Raw genomic sequence first — 15083 nt, 5'->3', positions numbered from 1 at the left:
GCGCCACGTTTCACCAATATGTATGAAAATCGGTAGGCACGTATAACGTGCCAATACCTACAGAAAAGCCTCTTGGACCCATGCTCCAAACCCCACAGGACGTCGGCTATTTGCATTTTTAATTTTCACTCTCGGCGGCCATTTTGAAAAAAAAATCACTTTTTTGCCATGTATTTGAATGAACTCCTCCTAGGGAATTTATCGGATCTGCTTCAAAATTGGTCAGTACAGTCAATAAATGGTGCCAAACCAACGCCGTGCTATTTGTGACTGTACGTTGAAGGGCGTGTCCGTGGCGTGCCGTCAAAGTTGGCCATTTTTTAATTCCGTCGCCTTGTATTTGAACTAACTCCTCCTAGGGAATTTATCGAATCTGCTTCCAAATTGGTCAGTACAGTCATGAAGTGGTGCTGAATAAACGCCGTGCTATTTCGGACTGTACGTTGAAGGGCGTGTCCGTGGCGTGATGTCAAAGTTGGCCATTTTGAATGGAATTTCACTTTTCCGTATTGTATTTGAACGAACTCCTCCTAGGGAATTTATCGCATCTGCTTCACAATTGGTCAGTACAGTCAAAAAATGGTGCTGAACCAACGCCGTGCTATTTGTGACTGTACATTGAAGGGCGTGTCCGTGGCATGCCGTCAAAGTTTGCTGTTTTGAATTCCGTGGTCTTATTTTCGCTTTTTTCCCCTTGTATTTGAACGAACTCCTCCTAGGGAATTTATCGGATCTGCTTCACAATTAGTCAGTACAGTCAAAAAATGGTGCTCAACCAACGCCGTGTTATTTGGGACTGTACGTTGAAGGGCATGGCTGTGGCGTGCTGTCAAAGTTGGCCATTTTGAATGGAATTCTTTCACTTTTTCGCCTTGTATTTAAACTAACTCCTCCTAGGGAATTTATCGGATCATTGATGTAGGGTTAATAATGTTAGTTAAAGTTGTTACAACATGTAATTCAGTTAAATGTGGTCTTACATGTTAATGTCAAAACAATCAGTAGGACACCACAGGGCACCTCTGCTTCTACAGATTACATAAATTCGCGATTTTTTTTAAAAACTGCGCTTTTTTAAAACTGCGCGCAGTGATGAACGGGACCTCGTGCCGGCTTGCGGCTGCGTCACGTGCGGTCCTAACATGTGCACATCTTGCCAGCACACATGTTAGGACGGCACGTGACGCGGCCACAAGCCGGCGCAAATTTTTTTTAAAACTGCGCTTTTTTAAAACTGCGCGCAGTGATGAACGGGACCTCATACCGGCTTGCGGCTGCGTCACGTGCGGTCCTAACATGTGCACATCTTGCCAGCACACATGTTAGGACGGCACGTGACGCGGCCGCAAGCCGGCGCGATTTTTTTTTAAAACTGCGCGCAGTGATGAACGGGACCTCGTAGTGGCGGCTGCAAGCCGGCGCGAGGTCCCGTTCATCACTGCGCGCAGTTTTAATTATCATTATGCTTCATGAACAAATACAACAGAAAAATGTTCCCTTACATGTACACAATAAACACAAGGACTGAAACAATAGAAGCTGCAGACTTTACTAATCATAAACAGGTGTGCACGTATCTTTAATAACTGAACATGTTCTGCGGCCGTTTGGTTCCCAACAGAACAAAAGGAATCAAGATTCAGTTTAAAGTCATTTACAACATGCAACATTATCCCATAGACCTCTTGGTTATTATGAATGAAATATAAAATCTGATTAGGACAAAAATGATGATATCATAGTCCATAGAACAAAAATGTTTATGTCTGAAAATTACAAATATATAGTTGCATAAAAAAACATGTGATTTACCATCAATAGGTATTTAATATACATTTCAAAGGGAGAGGAGGAGGAGAGGGGGGGAGAGGGAGAGGGAGACGGGGGGAGGGGGAGAGGGAGAGGGAGACAGGGGGAGGAGGAGGAGGAGAGAGAGACGGGGGAGGGGGAGAGGGAGACGGGGGGAGGAGGAGAGGGAGAGGGAGACAGGGGGACTGCCATAGAGACACTGACGCAAAAGCAGTGTGTGTGTGTGTGTGCGTGCGCGTTTCTGTGTGTGTGTGTATGTATATGTATGTCTGTGTGTGTGTGTGCGCGCGCCCGTCCACCCTTTTTTTTTCCTACAACTGACACAGAGACAGTGAGGCACCCCCCCCCCATACCCTAAACCCAGGGAGGAGGTCCTCCTGGGTGAAGGAGGTCCTGAAGGTGTGGATGTGTGTCAGTGTGTCTGAGGACCCTCCTCCACCTGGGGACACTCTGTAGAAGGACAGAGTGCCAGAAGGCCGGTCCAGATACACTCCTACTCTGGTAGAGCCAGCGGGGGGGAGACGTATGCCTGTCAGTCTACCTTTGTACTGGGCAGAGTAAACACCATCATAACAATCAAGCCTCCAGGACTCGTTCTTCCCTCCAAGCTTGCTGTCACCACCCGCTCCTCTCCTTGTGATTCCTCTGTATGTCACTCCTATAGAAACACTTCCTTTCCACTCTACCTCCCAGTAACAGCGGCCAGTCAGAGCCTCTCTACACAACACCTGGGGCAGGGAGTCAAATCTCTCTGGGTGATCCGGATACGACTGGTCCTCTTCAACCCACGTAACCTTTCTGTTGTCCTCAGACAGAGAGAGGTGTCTGTTGACTGTGTTTGGGTCCAGTGTGAGTTCACAGGCATCTGACGGAGAACAAGACATGATGAGCTACTGAACCCTTCTTCATCATCATCATCATCATCATCACTAGTACAGTTCTTCCTGTTTCACGTTCATCTTCTCTACAAAAATGAACATAGAAAGACTAAATCATATCAGATGATAGCTACTATAGTGGACTAGTGTGCTATAGCTTTAGAAATAGTAGTGCATATTGTTTATAAGATTTTTTAAGTTAAACGTAAATGTAAATCCCTTGTGTGTGTGAGTGGTTGTCCCTACAGTGGCCGAGACGAACTGCAAGTAATGACAACGGAAATGTTTCCGGGGGGGCCATAATCAGTGACGGACCCATATCCGGTTGGCGGTTCTATTCAATTACGAACGTCTTCAGTCATTGGATTGCATAGATATATAAACTAGCTGTGTTCGAAATCGTTCCCTATCACGGATAAAGTGCACTATATAGGGTGCTCGCCATTTTGCAGTGCTGTTCGAATTCTCAGTGGTTAATTTCATTCACTATATAGTGGACTATAAAATACTAAAAATTTGAGTGAACATACGATGTTCCCTACATGTTACTCCCATATACCACAATGCAATGCGGGCACATTTAATGACACAAATGACGTTCAGAAATGTTCAGCCTAGTGTCCGAATTCTCGTTTGTTCGTTCCCTATACAGTTCACTATATCATAAACACTATATAGGGAATAGTGAGTGAGGGAATAGGGAAGGATTTTGAACACAGCTACTGACTAGATATCGCATTCGGCTTCTAAGCATGCGTCAACAATGCCGCGGGGTAACCACCCACCTGAATGAATGAACGTCGATGGGGCAGAGGTCCTTTCCCAGTCTAAATCACTCTAAAACGCCTTATTTTAAGGCAATATTCAAGCGGGTTGGTTTCTGACATAGGTCAGACGTGTGATGATAGTAAAAAAAAAAAAGTATTTTTAATTTATTTTTACTAGCATTACCACAAACGCACATTTGACCAGACCCGATTGAAGAATTCCTAAAAAAATGTGTTTTAGAGTGATTTAGACCGGGAAAGGACTTCTGTCCCATCGACATTCATTCATTCAGGTGGGTGGTTACCCCGCGGCAAGATGGCGGCGGCATTGACGTATATGTTCCACTGAACAGCGCAGCTCAGGCGATATCTAGTCAGTATATATATCTATGATTGGATTGTGCTACAATAGGTACGTGTTTCTCTTTTATGACAGACTTGTCGATGTGCTCTGATAACGAAGTGGTTTTGTGTGTTTTCAACATATTAACTCATTGTCCCCATAGCGTCTTAGTCCATGCAGATAATTGTTGTTATCAGAGCACATCGATAAGTCTGTCATAATAAAAGAGAAACACATACCTCTTGTAGCACAATCCAATGACTGAAGACGTTCGTAATTGAATAGAACCGCCAACCGGATATGGGTCCGTCACTGATTATGGTCCCCCCGGAAACATTTCCGTTGTCATTACTTGCAGTTCATTTCCCTATTTGCTTGTGTTGTGAATATGTGCAGCGCATGTGTTGTGAAATCAATGCAGGTGTTTTCTGAGTTTGCAGGTGTTTTTCTGAATTTGCAGGTGTTTTCTGAATATGCAAGTGTTTTGGAATTTGCAGCGCACGTGTTGTGTAATCGATGAAAGTGTTTTCTGAATTTGCAGGTGTTTTCTGTACATGCAGTTGTTGTGGCCCTTCTCGGCCACCGTATGACCCAGTCAAAACAATGAAACTTAGAAAAATGTATACACTGAATCTACTCCCGCAATATTTACACAACCTTAATCCTCTGTAATATCTAAGCTATAGTCTACATACTTTTCAAGATATTCGACTTTGAAAGGTTCCAATACACATCCATTGTGATCCACCTGTGTAAACAACAGACTGAACCAGCTGAGCTCACATACAGGCTGGAAACTAACTGTTGGTACCATAGACCTGGTTCATACATACAGTACATAGACATGTACACATACATACACACACCTACACAAACATACTAGACACACATAAACACAGGCAAACATAGCTACACATACGGATACACAAGTCCACATGTGAATGAGCGGACGTCACCTCCTGGTGTGTGGATGGACTTTCCATTCCAATAGTGAGTGTGTGTTGTGATGAATCAAACAGACACTTACACTTCTTTAGAGCTGGTTTCAGCCTCCACACTCCACCGTGCTCCACACTGGGGGGGAAACAAAGTGAGAGCAGCATGTTGAAACATTCACCTTCATCATCTGCTGTCTCATCACGTTCTACACAACATGAGTTACAGCTGCCTTTTCAAACTGCTTCATCTAGCAGCGGCTTGAATCCTTGTAGGAGACTTTGTCCCTGAGTGGTGAGCTGTCCTCTCCATACCTGAGAGTGTCCAGTCTCCAGCGTGGATCCTCCAGTCCAGCAGAGAGCAGCGCAGCTCCTGAGTCTCCTGGATGATTGTAGCTCAGGTCCAGCTCTCTCAGATGGGAGGGGTTAGAGCTCAGAGCTGAGGCCAGAGAAGAACAGCCTTCCTGTGTGACCAGGCAGCCAGACAACCTGCACACACACACACACACACACACACACACACACACACACACACACACACACACACACACACACACACACACACACACACACACACACACACACACGTGTGAACTATTACTTTTCTGGAGGTAAATCTTTTCAACGTCTTCTGATGTGGAACTTGTGGTTTAACTGTTTGATCATTAAAACTGTAAAGTTTTAGAGTAGAGTAAAAAAAAAACTGTAGAGTAAGACTGACCTGAGAGTTTCCAGTGTACAGTGTGGACTCCCCAGTCCAGCAGAAAGCAGCTTCACTCCTGAATCCTGCAGATCATTGGTACTCAGGTCCAGCTCTCTCAGACTAGAGGAGTTGAAGCTGAGAACTGAGGCCAGAGCATCACAGCATCTCTCTGACAGATGACAGCCATTCAGCCTTCACACACAATAAACACAACATGTTAGGAACTGTGATTAAAGTCACTTACATCTTTTACTGTTAACATAAAAGGACGTGTTGAAAACTTTAATTAGAGATGTTTTATTAATTGAACTACATTCAATCCATAAATGTTAATTTAATCATCTGTGTAACTTTTACTTTTAACATAATTAAGTTATTGTCTTCATCTTTATTAGAAAAGTGTTTTTAGTTTAACTAATGTTTAAAACATTGGATATTTAAATTTAGTATATGCTAAATGTGAACCTCCTAAGCTAGAGCAATTTGATTGGTTCACTATCTCTGGATATTGGACAATATCCCGAGATTGAGATCTCGAACTCGGGATATTGTGGAGCGCACATGATGGTCGTCTCGTCACTCTAATAAAAACAAATAAACCGCTCATAAAAACAAATAAATCCCGGCAAAAAGTGTAATCTTGTTTAATTTGTGTGTTCACGTGTAGTTTATATAGAACAATGATTCACCTCAGGCTCTGTGAGTAGTGGGGAATAGCCCCCGAGACCTTCGGCGAATAATTGTTAATTATTATAATTTATTTTTTATGATTAGGGAGTGTGTCAAATAAATAAATCATTACTACTTTTATATCATAGTATTAATTATTTTGTGTGTAATATAATACATTATCACTGAACGTACAGAGATGTTTCCTATGTTATTATAACTTTTATTTTCTAGTTTTATGTATATTATCTTGTGTGTATTGTTATACATGTTATTAGTGAACGCACAGATACGATTTGTATTTTATTATACCTTTTATATTCTAGTTTTCTGTATATTATGATACGTTATATATGTTATTAGTGAACCTACATATATGTTTTGTTAGTTATAATAACTTATATATTCTAGTATATATTATTATACATATATATATTATATTATATTTTATGTATATAGTGTTGTGTGTATTGTAATACATGTTATTAGTGAACTCACAGAGATGTTTTGGAGGCTTTGACCACTGGCAGCAGCCTCAGAAGACCCTCCTCTGAAGCAGAGTATTTATTCAGGTCAAACACGTCCAGCTCCTCTTCTGATGACAGTAAGATGAAGACCAGAGCTGACCACTGAGCAGGAGAGAGAGATTCTGTGGAGAGACTTCCTGATGTCAGGGACTGTTGGATCTCCTCCACTAGAGAACGGTCGTTCAGCTCATTCAGACAGTGGAACAGATTGATGCTTCTCTCTGGAGAGAGACCTCCATCTATTTTCTTCTTGATGTAAGACACTGTTTTCTTATTAGTCTTTGAGCCACTTCTTGTCTGTCCCAGCAGACTTTTTTTAATCAGAGTGATCAGTGAGCTAATTCCTGTCTGTCTCAGCAGACCTCGTAGGAGAATCTGATTGGTCTCCAGAGAGAGGCCCAGGAGGAAGCGGAGGAACAAGTCCAGGTGTCCGTTCTCACTCTGTAAGGCCTTGTCCACAGCACTCTGGTAGAGGAGGAGGAGTTTATCTTCCCAAAAGTTTGGTTGTTCTTTTGAGAGCAAATTGACCTCAGTGTTGATGAAGTGCTTAAAGACATAAAGGGCAGCCAGAAACTCCTGGAGGCTCAGATGGACAAAGCAGAACACCTTGTCCTGGTACAGCCCACACTCCTCTTTAAAGATCTGGGTGAACACTCCTGAGTACACTGAGGCTGCTCTGATATCGATGCCACACGCTGCCAGGTCTGCCTCGTAGAAGATCAGGTTGCCATTCTCCAGCTGGTTAAAAGCCAGTTTTCCCAGAGAAACAATGATCTCCTCTGAACTCCAGTGTGGATCTGTTTCAGCTCTGCCATGATACTTCCTGTCCCCCAGTATGGACTGAACCCTCAGGAAGTGGCTGTACATCTGAGTCACGGTCTTGGGCATCTCTTCTTCTCTCTGGGATGTTTTGAAGCAGTCCTCCAGAACTGTAGCAGTGATCCAACAGAAGACTGGGATGTGACACATGATGTGGAGGCTTCGTGATTTCTTGACGTGGGAGATGATTGTGCTGGCCACCGTCTCCTTTCTGAATCTCTTCCTGAAGTACTCCTCCTTCTGTGGGTCGGTGAACCCTCTCACCTCTGTCACCATGCCAACACACTCAGCAGGGATCTGATTGGCTGCCGCAGGGCGTGTGGTTATCCAGATGCGAGCGGAGGGAAGCAGGTCGCCCCTGATGAGGTTTGTCAGCAGCACGTCCACCGAGGTGGACTTTGTGACATCAGTCCAGATCGGGTTGTTCTGGAAGTCCAGAGGAAGTCGACACTCATCCAGACCATCCAAGATGAAGACAACTTGGAACCGATCAAATCTGCAGATTCCTGCTTCTTTTGTCTCATTAAAGAAGTGATAAAGAAGTTCCACCAAGCTAAACTCTTTGTCTTTCAGTAAATTCAGCTCTCTGAAAGTGAGGAGAAATGTGAAGTGTATGTCGTGGTTGGTTTTGCCTTCAGCCCAGTCCAGAGTGAACTTGTGTGTTAAGACGGTTTTACCAATGCCGGCAACTCCAGTTGTCATTATTGTCCTGATTGGTTGATCTTGTCCAGGTAAGGGTTTAAAGATGTCCTCACATCTGATTGGTGTTTCCTCCATGACTGGTCTCCTGGAAGCTGTTTCAATCAGTCTGACCTCATGTTCCTGGTTGACCTCTCCACTGCCTCTCTCTGTGATGAAGATCTCTGTGTAGAAGTCATTCAGAGGTGTTGGCTGTCCTGCTTCAGCAATTCCCTCAGACACATTGTTGAACTTCTTCTTCAAATGATACTTGATTTTACATTGGCACTCGACAGCAGCAGATCCTAAATGAGAAAACAACAGAAGACATCAGTTAGTGGATGGTGACATCAGTGGAAATATTTCATGTATATTTCAATATTTCCTGTTCAATTATCAACATTGTGATATTTAGTTTTTTCATAACTTGTGGTCAAAGAAGCTGGTCATGACAAGGACTGCATGTTACAGATCAAAATGTTCAGGTTCGATATTTTCACAGCAATATATATGGTCTAATGATAGTAATAATGATGGTGAATCAGTCTAAAGTGACTTGTTATGTTGATATAACAAGATAGTGTTGCATCTATTCCACTGAGTTATTCTGCTGTTGATCTGCAGTATAATGTTTAACATTCTTTAACCTGATACCCCCACGATAACCCTCCATATCTGGATCAAACCATTTAACCTGATAGACCCACAATAACCCTACATATCTGGATTAAACCATTTAACCTGATACCCCACAATAACCCCACATATCTGGACCAAACCATTTAACCTGATAGACCCACAATAACAACTACATATCTGGATCAAACCATTCAACCTGATACCCCACAATAACCCTACATATCTGGATCAAACCATTTAACCTAATAACTCCACAATAACCCTACATATCTGGATCAAACCATTTAACCTGATACCCCCACAATAACAACTACATATCTGAATCAAACCATTTAACCCCAAAGAGGAAATAAGTCTCCACATTGAAGTTAAAAGTCAGTCAGTCTGAAAAGAACAAATAGGAGTCTCATACTGCTCCTTAAAAATATAATTTCTCTATAAAGTCTCTTCTGCCCTTCAAAATAATAGTCTCCTCTGTCTTCAAAGTAAGAGTCTCTTACCGCCCCCCAGTGTGTGGGCCACTTCCTCCTGGTTCATCTCCTTCTCTGTTTGATGCTGCTGTACAGACTGAGCACTGGTAACCTTTGACCTCTCCTGGTGTCTGTGGAGAACACACACACACACATACACACACACACACACACACACACACACACACACACACTTGCATTTTTCCTGACTTGTAAACATCAGTACCAGTAGAGTCTGATAACAAGAGTCTGCTCTCTGCTGCTGGACTCTTCTAGCTGGACGTTTGATAGAAGCTGTATCTTTATAATATAACGATAAATCCTCACCTCTTCTCAATAGACTGATTTCCATCTTTAAAGTTATAAGGTATACCCATAGACCAGTCACTCTTCATGGAGACACAGCTGGGTCCAGGGGAGTCTGCTCTCTGCTGCCTCCTTCTGAAAAACAAGTTAGGATTTGTGGATATTGTTTCATTTGATCATTTATTGCAGTGCTACTAAACTACTTTCTCATGACTTTTCATTTCAATAATCTTTCTCAGATTATTGAAATGGAAATATAAGGACAGGCTGAAAAAGTTATTATGTAATTTAAGCACTAACATGTTAACATGTTAACATAAAAACACACTAAGTATCCTTCATACTGTGCATAGAGTGTTGATTCACAATGCGTTTAGCTAACATAGAAATAGAGCAGTCAGTTTCTACATTTCTACACAGACCTGTGTTATTCTTCATGGATTATTGGTTTCAATAAATCTCTTCACCTCAAAAGATCAAGCTGATTCAATAAAAGCCGCTTGAAAGACGTTGAACCTTCTAACATTAAACCTCAACCTTCAACACAACACACACACACACACACACACACACACACACACACACACACACACACACACACACACACACACACACACACACACACACACACAGCTTTTAATCACACTGCAGTTTTGACAATGACAAGATAATTCTTCTGTTTTTAGGTGAGAGCATTTCACTTGTTTCCAGCTTTTAAGTCCATAATTATCTATCTATATATTATAACTTGTTATTGAGATGTTATTACTGGCTCTGAGTAACCTAATGCTTTGAATTAGAATCACAGAATTCTAAATCTGTTTGATCAACACTGACACACCAAACTGCTTTGTCAAAGTCTTATTTAGAAAACTCGATCAACAGTAACCGTACCTTTCAGTCAAGATGAGAAGCAGAGTATCTTTTCATAGAATTCAAAGGCAAACCCATGTGTCTAGTTTGCTTAGAAACAATATCAGTCATGAAAGATTTCAACTTAAGTCTCCACTACTACAACTGCACTGACTATGATGCTAGTTGTTCACTTAATGTTGGCCCACTGTTATGTCTGAGTATAGACATGTTAAAAATGACATTTGAGCATGGAAAATATGAAATGAATGTATGTTGTTTGAATTAACATACATAGGCTATGAATCAGAACGATTTTTTAGGTAGTGGCCATCCCCAGAATGCACCAGAATACAGGAAATCACATCTACCAAATTCAACATCTTCTGGGGGAGGACCCCCAGACCCCCGCCCACGACTACGCCCCATCAACAACTTTCATCACCAGCCACCACTGATACAGACACATATCTACACATCATTTGTTCTTCTTTTTTATTCTTTTGTATCTTCTCTCATATCCGATTAGGTGAAGATGATGATGAAAATTGTGGCCCTCTTAATCATGAAAGTTACCCATCCCTGAGTGACGTCAAAGTCACATTACGATACGACTGTTCAACATGAGGTCGCATTGAGAGAAATCCCTCCTGTATCTGATTCAGGACCGCTATGGAAGTGGCCCAAACCAGAATTGAACAGACCTGATTCTGTGTGATTTGTGCTGTTCACACTGTTCTGAATGAAATCGCGGGCCGCCAGTTGAACAGCCCTGATGTATCGGCTGAATCCTCACCTTGTCTTAGAAGGTTGGTGATTTCCATCTTTAAACCGGTCAGGTGGATCCATAGAGCGGTCACTCTTCATGGAGACACTGCTGGGTCCAGGGGAGTCTGCTCTCTGCTGCTGCGCTGGGCTTCAACACACACACACACACACACACACACACACACACACACACACACACACACACACACACACACACACACACACACACACACACACACACACACGCTGTTACTAATGATGGAGTCATGATGTATCACTGCTGAGCTCTGAGATGGACAACAGTCACAGACAGAGAGATCCTCTTCTTACCTCTTAGCTTTGCTCCGGTGGCCATGTTCCCAAGACAGAGCGGTCTTAGAGGTAGGACCCCCCTCCTCTCTCTCCTCATCCATAGTCGACTGGAGACCTGGACACAAACACAACTCATCCATCACTTCATTTGCCTTCTGAACTTTAGCTGTTTATTGAGAGAGACGATCATTGTGACTGCGTCACACTAAAGCGTTATGGACGTCATAGACCATCAATATGAACCCCACAACAACATACCCACACTGCCCTCACTACAGTACAGATGTGTACAGCACATGAGAACTGAGAGATGAGAATGAAACACCTTGGAGACTGTAACTGTGCTTAAACTACTGCACAAAAAAGATACACAATAGACTTAATAAATGCATTGTGGTACAATTAAAAGTGAAGAACGTTAGAATAATTTCTCCACTGGAACAAAGTCTGAATTCTGCCACTTTACTGAACCACAGATTCCATATAAATCAACTGGTGAAGCTCAACACATCGATAGGGTATCCTCTTATGACCAACGGGTCTCTCTCTCTCCCTCCAGGCTCTCTCTCTGGCTCCAGCTGTGGTTTAAGCCATAGGAATCGAGTCTAGACCCACAGGAACCCCCCTGTGAAAGTGGTACAGTCCAGCAACAGGCTACTATAGGATCTATAAAACTGTCACTCCCCAGTCAATACGCACAAATATTAAACCTTTTAAATATCAGCACATTGAAAGGACTTCTGTCACGTCCTTCTCTTCATTCTGAGCATCAAGACAAACAAATCACTTGAATATTGAACGCAATGTTGAATTTACCACAGGTCAGTAAAGCAGTAAAACATGAACTAACGATGTATTCTCTACAGTAAACTCATTATTATATACCAGTAACCTAAAGACAATATAAACGGTAGTAAACTGATCATTATTATATACCAGTAACCTAAAGACAATATACACGGTAGTAAACTGGTCATTATTATATACCAGTAAACTAAAGACAATATAAACGGTAGTAAACTGGTTATTATTATATACCAGTAACCTAAAGACAATATAAACGGTAGTAAACTGTAAAAAAAACTGTAAAAGACGCACACACGCACACACGCACACACGCTGACGTCACTGACGTCGAGCGGTCGACCGCTCCAAGATGGCGGCCTCATTTCTTGCGCCCAGTACAAGTACAGTACAAGTACTTCCAAGTACGCGGACTTGGAAGTGCGTACACTGAGCCAACCGAGGACCCACCTCAGCTCTGTTAACTGCTTTACGGCCTCATGTAGGCATATACTACTGAACAACATAAACAAAGTATATACAACTAAACCCCAGCCTCTTTCATGTTAAAATAGTAGGTTAATATTTTGAATCAATATAAATGAAAAGATATTCTTGTCGTGTGTATAATACCCCGCCCCCCTTGAACGTATCTTACCTTATCTCCGTGATTAAAACGCGTCCATACGGTATAAAGTTATAAAAGTATAAATGTAAGTGAATAAACGGAGGTTAAAGTGTTGATAAAACAAGTTAATCAGGTGAAAGGTTTTAAAAGCGGAGAAAGAAGAGCTGCTGGCTGCGACAGACCGCTCAGATGAGGAAGTTCAGAACGGAACCGATCTGACGTCCAACTCCGCCTCCCCTCAGACTGGACGGAGCCGCTCAGTGCGGGTCACGTGGTTTCGGGGAAAACGAAGGTTTCGGGGAAAACGAAGGTTTCCCTTTACGCAGCGCGCGCACACACACACACACACACACACACACACACACACACACACACACACACACACACACACACACACACACACACACACACACACACACACACACACCACTGAGCCAACTGTTAAGTCAGCCTTAATATAGTCAGAATATATATATATATTAATACCATGTAATAATACTATAATATAATGATGTACTAATACTATAATATAATAATGTAATAATACCATAATATAACATGTGATAATAGCCTGTGTATGCTATCAGTACATTACTGCATGTCAGCGCAGACCAACACTGTTTAGTGATGTCATTGGATATGCTTATTGCATGTTGTTACATGGAGCTCATCACACTAACAATAAGCTGTTATAACTTTATATCAGTCAGCTGTTATCCTGCTCTAAACCATCACACTAACCTGTTCTAACTTTATATCAGTCAGCTGTTATCCTGCTCTAAACCATCACACTAACCTGTTATAACTTTATATCAGTCAGCTGTTATCCTGCTCTAAACCATCACACTAACCTGTTATAACTTTATATCAGTCAGCTGTTATCCTGCTCTAAACCACACTAACAATAAGCTGTTATAACTTTATATAAGGTTAGATGGATATTAAACTGTCCCATCACTAGATAAGGTCTGTACCTTCTGTAACAGTCATCACTGTGGTGGAAAGCTGAGGTTGAAATGAGCACAGCTGGTGCAACAGGCTGACTTAATAATTATGTATCTTATATCATATTAACATCTCCTGACCGTATTCATGGTCTTAAACCAAACCTTTGCTGTAATTTCAAAATCACAAAAGCATTGTAATAAACCATAGTATGTATAGTGACACACAGAAGTCAACGTTTGGTATTTACAGAATGAAGACTGTTTAACCCAACCAATACATTGCTCAATGATTTACACACTCAACATTAATAAGTATAAGTACTGACGTCTGCTAAAACACATGACAGCTCTTTCACTGTAGCCACATCAATATTGTCAGCTGATCATCTCTCAGTGCTTCTGTTGACATGTGAATCCTGTTTGTTGCAGGAAGAGTTACATGACCTGGTCTGTATTGTTCTGATGGTAAATGCTGGTTATTCCTACTCATGTGAATGCAATGTCTGGACCTCAGGGGCAAACTGTACAACAGGAGACAGAACCTCAACTACAACCTCGTTCCTCGAAGCCCGCCTCCCAAAATCAACGCCTCGAGCGGCACTTCAGATTTATCAGTGATTTTCTATTTTTTTAATTTAATTAACTAACATAACATTGGCATTCATTGAAGAGCAAAGATTTAGCTTAAAAACCATCTAATTATTTCTAGAGATATTAATAAATGTCTTGTACTGTGTAGAAAAGTCAAAGTAAAAGTCAGCTTTATTGTGAATTACTCCACATGTCGACATACACAGCAATGGAGAAGACGTTTCTCCCTACCCCACGGTGACGGCCACCCTAGTGCGCGCAGGAGGCTAGTCCCGTGTCTGTGGATCAGAGCGATTGCTCTGCTGTGATTGGTACAAAATAGAACTCGCGCAACTTTGCGAGCCGCGCAGGTGAAGTATCAACATCACATGAAAGAAGAACGTCAACCAGCCTCCTCAGCAGTGTTTGTAATAACGCCGTTAGGTAACGCCGTTATTTTTTCACTAACGGTAATGTAACTAATCACTTTTTCCGTTATTACAACAGCGTTACCGTTACTGACAGTTAAATGCGGTGCGTTACTATGAATTGATTGAATAAACTGCGTAATCCGAACGCACCCCTGGCTGCACACACAAACTGCTAGGAGACCGAGTGGGTTAGCGATTATGATTGGCTAAGGCAGAGTCGTGTTTCATGGTAGCCAATCGGAGCCAGTG

At 42.1% G+C, this 15083-nt stretch overlaps 1 protein-coding gene across 5 annotated transcripts; it reads right to left on the bottom strand.

Annotated features, from left to right (window-relative positions):
* Positions 1-1489: 1489 nt before the first annotated feature.
* On the bottom strand, positions 1490-13129 carry LOC311374990 (NLR family CARD domain-containing protein 3-like). Of its 5 annotated transcripts, none has more exons than XM_084490704.1 (10): positions 12917-13129; positions 11494-11590; positions 11192-11311; positions 9565-9678; positions 9268-9368; positions 6603-8433; positions 5454-5627; positions 5048-5221; positions 4825-4871; positions 1490-2674 (listed from the first exon to the last, which is right to left on the bottom strand). In XM_084490704.1, exons 2-10 carry the CDS (start codon positions 11574-11576, stop codon positions 2121-2123), a joined length of 3198 nt encoding a protein of 1065 aa, XP_084346830.1. In that variant the 5' UTR covers positions 11577-11590; positions 12917-13129; the 3' UTR covers positions 1490-2120. The 5 variants fall into 5 exon arrangements, with proteins under 5 accessions (XP_084346830.1, XP_084346831.1, XP_084346832.1 ...); XM_084490705.1 differs by having other exon boundaries at positions 9565-9675; XM_084490706.1 differs by having other exon boundaries at positions 11192-11306.
* Positions 13130-15083: the final 1954 nt, after the last annotated feature.

This window comes from Micromesistius poutassou, assembly GCF_964030765.1.
Source record: "Micromesistius poutassou genome assembly, contig: SCAFFOLD_4105, whole genome shotgun sequence".
Classification (NCBI taxonomy): Eukaryota; Metazoa; Chordata; class Actinopteri; order Gadiformes; family Gadidae; genus Micromesistius; species Micromesistius poutassou.
This window is presented reverse-complemented; position numbering and strand designations above follow the sequence as displayed.